This window comes from Pavona decussata, unplaced genomic scaffold, assembly GCF_977016875.1.
Source record: "Pavona decussata unplaced genomic scaffold, jaPavDecu1.1 SCAFFOLD_244, whole genome shotgun sequence".
Classification (NCBI taxonomy): domain Eukaryota; kingdom Metazoa; phylum Cnidaria; class Anthozoa; order Scleractinia; family Agariciidae; genus Pavona; species Pavona decussata.
Window position 1 is genome coordinate 1,440,001 of NW_028145649.1, and position 10,000 is coordinate 1,450,000.

Sequence of the window (10,000 nt, forward strand, 5' to 3'; positions counted from 1 at the left end):
ATTTCTTGATAGCCATTTCAGTTATATCATACATGAAGATCTATCTAACACTGCGCGGTCAGAGAAACAAAATAGAAGAACGTGATCGCCGAGGACATCGTAAAGGAAGAGCAATTCCGTCTCTAAACATAGCGCGATACAGGAAAACAGTATGCACTGCGGTGTGGGTTCAGGTCACATTACTGGCCTGTTATTTTCCATACGGCATAGCTGCCGGCGTAGGAAGTAGTATGGGCCATTCGCCATCAAATAATCTTGCTGCTAGACTTGCAATAACTCTAGTCTACTTAAACTCGTGTCTAAATCCGATTCTTTACTGCTGGAAGATCCGAGGGGTGAGAAAAGCCGCGAAGGACACGATCTTAAAAATTTGCCGCTTAAACTAGAAGCTACCGTAACGTTCTATGAAAATATACGTTCCAAAATACTCTTGAAACAAGGTTTCTCTTTCACCTTATAAGTTAAAACACTTGGACACGCTATCGGTATAAAATAATTTGCCACTGAAGGACAACGTTATGATATTGATTCAGTTATAGTTAGTCGAAAGACGCTAAGAAAAATGCATACCTAGATGTGTAACGTTAGAAGAAATTTAAAAAATAAAACATTTATTGCCTTTCGGCACGCTGCTAAATTTAAATCATAAACTGTTAGCTGTTTACGTGTCTCAGGGATCTTTGTGAGATCTTTTGGATCAATGTGTTTTGGCAGTCATGTTCCCTGAACTGGTTACAACGAGAAAGCCCCAAATTTGAATCAAATCTTATTCTCAAAACGTTTGCCGCTGTTTGACGATAAAAATTACGGGATTTTTTCAGTTTTGCACTCGTTTACAACTGAGAAAAACTTGGAAGGTTTTTGTGGAGTTATCAAGGCATAAAGGTGTTTTCTCAATCCCAAATAGACCATTTCTGTTATATTAAAATTCTAGCTTGGATACGAGGCTTAGGGGAATAAAACAACAGAATTTTCATTGAGGTTTAGAGATGAATACTTAATGTCTCTTGTTTTATTACCAAAGCCTCAGTAGCCAAGCTAGAATTTTAATATATCGGAAATGTTCTATTGAAATATAATGTTAATTTTATGGCATCCGAACATTTCGTAATTCTCTCTCGAAATACCTTGTTCAAATCCAATTATTTCAGGACGCTAGTTCTCTTGACGTCATCGCTTTAATTTCCACGCTACTGGGTTTGGTTTTTCAGCGCACCTCTAGATCCATGAGATACGAAACTTTTTATAGTATAAGGTGCGCTCAAGCACTTGAGATATGCAAACTTGTTAGGTCTAAAACCTTGCATGGATTTTGTAGCCTTGGCCTTAACAGAACGGGTATAAAAAATTATGCAGCTTGTTGCAGACAACGGAGTCAGGATTTCGAGAACCCAAGAAGATCGTCCCGGCCTCCTTCTTCCCACCATGAGAATTTTCTAATGGTGTCGTGACGCATTCGAAGGAACCGACAGGTGTTTATTTGATTTAAGAGCCGTTGTCAGTAACTTTCGAGAATCCGGCGACAGAAGCGAAAATTCGAATTTTTTTTTATTTGCCCCAAAAGACCCTTTTGGTGAACTATTTTCAAAAATAATATTCAAAAGTTCCAGCGAATTTTTTTTTCGGCAAAAATTAGGAAAGTTCGAAATCGGCCTCAACGTGCCCGATGGCCCGATTGAAATTATGCAAATTAGTACATTTTCAAAACTCTCGTTCAAGACAAGGCAACGTTTTCTCGAGTTGACACTTTCACAATCGTTTTTACATCCCTTTTGCTTGCTTCCAAACTATATTTTATCTCGACCTGAACATTCTTTCATTTGAAGTTGGCAACGTAAAGAATACAATGTTTGCTATTTCTTAGATAGAGTGATTTTAGCCATATTTCAGATGACCATATCATCGGGGGTATACGAATATACTGGTAATGAAATAACTTTTTTGAACGGGTAATTTTTCTTATTTATCATGTTCAAATATTTAGTTTGGCCCGTGAAAAGCAAGCGCGCTAGGTCGAGATGTGTGGAATGCACTTTGACACAATTCGCCATTTCAGCACTTCATGTTCCTCCTGTAACTTTGCACGTGTCAATACAGTTCACGGAAGCTTTTAGATAAAAGCCAAGGTGTCTGCTTTCATTTCATGCTTTAATACACGTAAATAACTAGCTTTAAACTTGAGAGCTCCCCATATTAGCATCAAGCCATCAAATAATTCGTTTCAGGTGAAATTTTCGAGTTTATATTGAGCCGTTCAAGTGAGATGAAAGAGCCGTTCCCAGGGAAACAACTTGAAATCAGTGAAATTAATACCCTGTCTCTCATATCATGCTACACTTCCAAACTACCGTTAGTTTTAAGCTAGAAAGTGTACATGCTCCCTTTTTACGTGACCTAAAACAGAATTTGCCTTAAATATTACGAATAAAGTCCACTGCAATAAAAAACTGAAAAAATCGCGCACCGACGTAAATGTAAACATCAGCCGTTTCTCAACTCGCCACATGGATGAAACGCGTCCGTTGTTTTACCTCTGTATACATTTATGACCAGAAAGTAGAAACAAAAATTCTTCTCTATGCCCATCTGTATAAAAACACTTGCCAACCAAGCTTTTGTTTTTCTGTGTGTTTGTCGAAACTACTGAAGAATAGTGCAACATTGTTGCTGACTACTTGACTCATTCAATTACAACCGGATAGCACGACTGAATACTAGATATAAAGAAATGCTCTTACTTCTCTGCAATCGTTACTCACATTATATACGGCGATGTCACATCCCCGAGGCAAGGCTGAAAGTTGTCTCAAATTCCGCATATTAGAAATTTAAAGTTTTGAACAACGCAGGAACGCGAATAACTTTCAGTGCGTGACAAGTGAAATGTGATACGCAAGCGCGCGAAAAGAACAGGAATAAGCTTTGTCAATATTTGCGCTTGTCAGTGATGACAGTGCGAAAATAATTTTAAATTACAAGATGAAATTGAGACAAGTCAAGGTTTGCAAGGTATATTTAATGGACTGAAACGATAATCATGTAGTTTTCCTCCTCCGAGATTCACTCTGTATTGTCTGTGTCGGATTCTCATCAATAACATTACAGGAAAAGTAAAACCGAAATTAATTTACAAATCAAGTTAAAAAATTAAGACCTTTTGAAACCTCAATGCGGTATATCAATACTATCCTCAAACAAAAAGCTAATACACTTAGGAGAGTGAAGTTTGTCTTTCGCCATGGATCAATGCTCAAAAGTTGTTGATCAAGTTCAAAAGGTGCGCAAGATTTGCGATGTGTTATACGGTTAATCAATGCAATAAGGACGTTTACCATGAATGGAACGAAAAAAAAAAAAGAATTCTTTTCACGTTAACTTGTTAAAATACAATAGGCCTTATCACGGTTTTCGACGCCATTTTGACGAGTAGGCAAACAGACTTGAAATAACAGTGTTTGTATGGAAATTCGATGTCAAATAATTTTCATAAAACATTGCTGCTGAAAAATTCATGAATTGGAAACTTTTAGCATTAGGAAAAGGATTTTAAGAAAAAAAATTGGAGGGATGTAACTGTGCCAGAAAGCGTCCAGTCGTGTTTTGAACTTTCCATACATTTGTCTGTAAAGCGAACCAGCCGTGAACTGTAGTACTATAAATAGTTCGCAGGAAAAAAAATACAGGAAAATGTATGAAAAGTTCAAAACACGACTGGACGCTTTCTGGCACAGTTACATCCCTCCGATTTTTTTTCTTAAAATCCTTTTCCTAATGCCAAAAGTTTCCAATTCATGAATTTTTCAGCAGCAATGTTTTATCATTTTATGAAAATTATTTGACATCGAATTTCCAGACAAACACTGTTAGTTCAAGCCTGTTTGCCTACTCTTCAAAATGGCGTCGAAAACCGTGATAAGGCCTATTGCAGTCAAATATTTAACGTAGCCTTAATGTCAGTTTGAAATGAGTCAATGATGGTGATAAAATGTTAACTGGAAATACCCAACATTATTCTGCATTATTGCTGACGGTAGAGCTGATCGAATTTCAAGATAAGAGTTTAACCTTAATTTATTTTCTAGCGCGCGCACTAGTGTCAAAGGACAAGGGGCACGACTGGTATTTCTCGGATGTTCGTGTTCGGTCTAAAAGACGGTGTTATCTCTTACGGGCCGTCACTGTTCAAGTCTGACGTTGTCTTTGTTAAATCCTCCTAGCGTGCTCCAGAGTATCCACCACACAAACAGCCTTTGAAAAGGCCAGTGAGAGTATCTTTTGAACCTGTGTACCAGAGTCTAGTGATAATTCAATTTATAGTGGTCTTTATATGGAATTGGTTGAAGATATAACTTATTACGAGTTCCATTTGGATTAGGTTAAGCCACAGTGCATACATTGATCATGATGAACAACGACTCTAAAAAATTAGGGGAAAATCAGAAAAGGAAATAAAATGTTCTTTCATGCTCTTAGTTTCACTCAAATGAAAACACGTTACCTCCCCTTTCTAGCAACAACACTATTTCGTCCTGAATTTCTTCATAGGCTGGATTTTTTGTGCCTGTATAGGTGCGAGCGAACGCCCTTTTTGTATTGATTAAGCGTAATACATTGCAAATATTGCGCATTTTTTGAGCTTGATCGATCCGCACGGAGAGGTTCCATGGCGAAAGAAAAACTTTACTCTCCTAAATGTATTAGCTTTTTGTTTGAGGATAGTATTGAAATAGCGCATCGAGACCTCGAAAGCTCTTGATTTGTTTACTTTTCATTTTAGTTAATTTCGGCTTTATTTTGAGGAAAATAAAGGTTGTTGTTGTTGATGATGAGAATTCGGTAAAATCCCCCCCGGGGGATACATGATTTTCGTTTCAATCCGGCAATCAAATATACCTTGCAGACCTTGACTTGTCTTAATTTCTTCTTGTAATTTCAAAAATTATTTTCGCACTGTCATCACAAGCGTAAATGTTGACATACTTATTCCTGTGCTTTTCGCGCGCTTGCGTATCACATTTCACTTGTCACGCAATGAAAGTAGTTCGCGTTGTTCAAACTTTAAATTTCTAATATGCGGAATTTAAGACAACTTTCAGCCTTGCCTCTAAGATGTGATATCGCTGGATATAATGTGAGTAATGATTGGAGAGAAGTAAGAGCATTTTTTTATATCTAGTATTCAGTCGTGTTATCCGGTTGTGATTGAATGAGTCAAGTAGTCAGCAACAATGTTGCACTATTCTTCAGTAGTTTCGACAAACACACAGAAAAACAAAAGCTTGGTTGGCAAGTGTTTTTATACAGATGGGCATAGAGAAGAATTTTTGTTTCTACTTTCTGGTCATAAATGTATACAGAGGTAAAACAACGGACGCGTTTCATCCATGTGGCGAGTTGAGAAACGGCTGATGTTTACATTTACGTCGGTGCGCGATTTTTTCAGTTTTTTATTGCAGTGGACTTTATTCGTAATATTTAAGGCAAATTCTGTTTTAGGTCACGCAAAAAGGGAGCATTTACACTTTCTAGCTTAAAAATAACGGTAGTTTGGAAGTGTAGCATGATATGAGAGACAGGGTATTAATTTCACTGATTTCAAGTTGTTTCCCTGGGAACGGCTCTTTCATCTCACTTGAACGGCTCAATATAAACTCGAAAATTTCACCTGAAACGAATTATTTGATGGCTTGATGCTAATATGGGGAGCTCTCAAGTTTAAAGCTAGTTATTTACGTGTATTAAAGCATGAAATGAAAGCAGACACCTTGGCTTTTATCTAAAAGCTTCCGTGAACTGTATTGACACGTGCAAAGTTACAGGAGGAACATGAAGTGCTGAAATGGCGAATTGTGTCAAAGTGCATTCCACACATCTCGACCTAGCGCGCTTGCTTTTCACGGGCCAAACTAAATATTTGAACATGATAAATAAGAAAAATTACCCGTTCAAAAAAGTTATTTCATTACCAGAATATTCGTATACCCCCGATGATATGGTCATCTGAAATATGGCTAAAATCACTCTATCTAAGAAATAGCAAACATTGTATTCTTTACGTTGCCAACTTCAAATGAAAGAATGTTCAGGTCGAGATAAAATATAGTTTGGAAGCAAGCAAAAGGGATGTATAAACGATTGTGAAAGTGTCAACTCGAGAAAACGTTGCCTTGTCTTGAACGAGAGTTTTGAAAATGTACTAATTTGCATAATTTCAATCGGGCCATCGGGCACGTTGAGGCCAATTTCGAACTTTCCTAATTTTTGCCGAAAAAAAAATTCGCTGGAACTTTTGAATATTATTTTTGAAAATAGTTCACCAAAAGGGTCTTTTGGGGCAAATAAAAAAAAATTCGAATTTTCGCTTCTGTCGCCGGATTCTCGAAAGTTACTGACAACGGCTCTTAATTATGTCAGTAAAGAGCAAAAGATTTCATATTTATGATTCTCGTGATATCAATTCAAATATACCGGGTAAGGTAAGTGAAAATTAGTGAATAGACCATTTCTGAGTTGCTGTGAACCTCACTATCAAAGCAAGGCTAAGTGCATAACCTTTCATGCGAAAATAAGTTTTGTTAGCATATGAATGAAAAGTAATTTCAGAACAAAAACTTTGCACCTAACCTCGCTCTTTATAACGAGATTCAAAGCAACTCGGAAATGGTCTATCTCTTATCACACATTGCAGCGATAATTTGGATAATCGGGTTTTGGACTGACGCACGTAATGGCTAGCTAAGCTTTTCTTTGAAAAACCTTTTGCAAAAATATTATTGGGATCAAAAGAACACGAGATAAGAGGGTGAATCCTCGTGCACAAATAACTTTTACAAGTCAGATTGTTTCCGTGACATTCATGTTAGCGTTCAGTGAAGCAGAAAACGGGAATGTAATTTTTCAATTCTGCGTCCTTAATATCAACTATGAACGCAAGATACTAATTAAATTCGAGGGGTGTAACTGAGCTGCAACGCGAAAATTGTGTTCAACTTGTCCATTTTAAAGTCGTTTTTCTATAAATTTATTTATGCAGAGTTGACAGGTTTTTACTCACTGGAAGTTCAGCCTGACGAAGGTACACTTTTCAAACTGATCATTCTGTAATAAAAAATATTTAACTGCATCGTCGGTTTACGATTAATGATTTGGTGTGCTCGGTAAATGTTCATTGAATTTGATGTCAACACAGCAACATTGATTTATCATGTTTTAGCTCATATTAGTGTCCCTTTATTGGTTTTGATTACTTTTTGTTTAATTTCGGCGTTTTGGGATATTCAAAAATCCAAGATGGCGGATCCAAGATGGCCAACGTTTGGCAACTGAATCATGACATAATTACAATGTCATATGACGTCATCATTTCCCGTTGCGTTAAAGGAAACATCTTTGAACATACTATCTATCTTTTAAGCCTCGTTATTATAGCTTTTATACTTAGAGAAGGGGGGGGGAGGCTTAGTATGCTACGGCCCAAGAAGACAAAAAAAAAACCGGTCTAGATATTGTTAATCAGTAGCAAATTCAATAATAGTAACAAAACAAATAACAACAACTGTAATTAGCAGATTAAGCACGCACTAGAAATCTAACTGACAATAAAGATTACAATTGCCCTCAAGAAGTTTTTAAACGGGGTAGAGAGGAAGTTCTATAAACTTAAAACACAATAATGGCACAAGTGGGTTCCTTTGGAGTAAGATCTTTGGTGTAACAGGTAAATCGTTAAAAGATTCTGTGGTGCCGCGTCAGTGGGGGATCGGAAACGAATATTTGGAGTTGATAAGGTAATGTCGCCACTGTCAAGAGATTAGAAAGCTATTATGGTCTACGAACTATAATGAACATGGGGAAAAGTACTGATTATGAATCAATTCTTAGGATGGCAGACATGAATACATTGGAACATAGACGCATAGAACAATCTTTGATGATATTTTTTAAATGTTTCAAGGAGAATGGTCCAGGCTATGTAGCCAATTTATTCAAATCCCGAGTTACACCATATAATCTTAGAAGCAATGGTCTAAATGTTGTACAAACTTCATACAATAGTAGATTCCTTCATGGCTCATATGCGTACATGATCTCACACATCTGGAACCAGTTGCCATCTGCTGTAAAAAACGCACCTAATGCATCATCCTTTCGGAGACTTTTAACTAAGTTAAATTTTAACGGCTGTCAATGCAGCAATTGCCCCTGACCCGATTTATTTTTATTTATTTATATTTAGATGTTACTTTTTAATTTAATTAGTAGTTATTATCTTTTTTTTATACTGTCAAACACTTATATCATGAGCCTGTGGCTCGGGGGACTGGGAGACCACCCCCTGTGTATTTGACACTAAATAAATTACTTACTTACTTACTTTACTCACCGGACGTTTCGAGTGTTAGCCCTTCGTCAGAGTGAAGAGCTTACGCTTGAAATGTTAGCACTGAAATCTTTTTACGGTGGCCGAAAATAACCTTATCAACTGTTAATCAAACCAAACATTTGTTAAACATGGTTGCATTATAATAATAACAACTTTTTTTAATATTCAGCATGAGTTTCAAGAAGATAATGCCAAAGAGGTTAATTTTCATTCAACGTTTCAATCTATTTATGTCAAGATATATTTGATGTGTGTAAATATGAGAAGAACGTAATTCGTTAAGAAGACATATCAGTATCAGTACTAACCCCAATATATAAAATAAAACAGGGATATTCTGAATTAATGCACAACATTTGCTGGTTTATTTAGTACTGCGTATACCTTAAAGCTACATGTTCATTGGTGTATTTATACGTTTTCATTGGTATACATTTTAATTTATATTACATTTTACATTTACATTTTCATTGGTATAGATACATTTTTCATTGGTTCATATGGGTATATCTATCCAACAATATTCCCGACTTGTCACGACCTCTAGAAACCAGCAATTGTATATGATTTCGGTGTCATATTGATATCATTCATAAAAGCGAAGCAAATCAAACAGGAATTAAAACTGCTCTTGTTAAAAGCTCCAATAAACCATGAAAAAGGTATCATGCACTGGTTTGTATATTTAATTGACACGTCGACTGCTGCTTTAATACAGTCATTCAATAATTCCTTCTTTATAAATACGACTATCTACTCGATTGCAATTAAATTGACTCAATCAGACAAAACAATTGTATTTGAATCACTGGGATCAGTAAAAACTAAAGGAAACTGTCAAAATCTACAATCGAACTGAATAAATTGTTTCCTTTTGGAAAAAAAAAAAAGATACAGAGAACTCCTTTTTCTTTAGAAACATTCACTTGAACTTTTAATATCACAAGAGACAGACTTTATCATCGAAGACGGAATTGTGAGTGATGCTGATCAAAAGTACAAGCGTAAAGTGAAAAGCTTGAACTTTAGCTAAGTTTAAATTTAAAACGAGAAAGTTCAATTCTGATTTTTAAACACGCAGTGGAGAAGGGAAACACCACTGGAAGGTGCTGTTTGATAGCCGCTTTCATTTACCGCGGATTTTCTACATAGTTTTAAGGACCAACAGTAAACGGCATAAGAGTTAGAGCCGCCTTTTATAGCAGAATAAACACTACCATTAATTTGTGCTAAACGGTAAGAATTGCTTGCATGGACTCGCAAAACTCACGTCGTAACGTTTTTTCACGTTGTAACGTTTTTTGTGTAGCAGACGAATTAGTATCCTTTTAGTTCTAATAATTCCTTTCTTTTCTCCTTTTTTGCACTTTTCAACGCAGATGTTATACCTCGCATATATTACAATATTATCCTAATTGATAGTAACTATTACAGCAGACAAGTAATCACAAGGGAATTTCTTCAAAATTGAAAAGGGCTCATTTCTTCTTGATGAAGATCCTATCTGGGATGGAAAGACCCCTTTGCTGCTTTCCTGTTCTCTACGATGTGCGAGGCGATACGATTGTAAAAGTGCAGTTTTCCTGAAAAACCAAGAAGCCTGCATGCTTCTCAAAA

At 36.3% G+C, this 10,000-nt stretch overlaps 1 protein-coding gene across 1 annotated transcript in view; it reads left to right on the plus strand.

Annotated features, from left to right (window-relative positions):
- The window catches only part of LOC146457340 (melanocyte-stimulating hormone receptor-like), a 1,059-nt gene extending 625 nt beyond the window's left edge, over positions 1-434 (plus strand). Inside the window, exon 1 of the mRNA XM_085092172.1 lies at positions 1-434. This exon is cut by the window's left edge and continues 625 nt beyond it. Within this exon, the coding sequence (XP_084948298.1) occupies positions 1-386 (386 nt within the window). The 3' untranslated portion in view covers positions 387-434.
- The last annotated feature ends 9,566 nt before the right edge of the window (positions 435-10,000 follow it).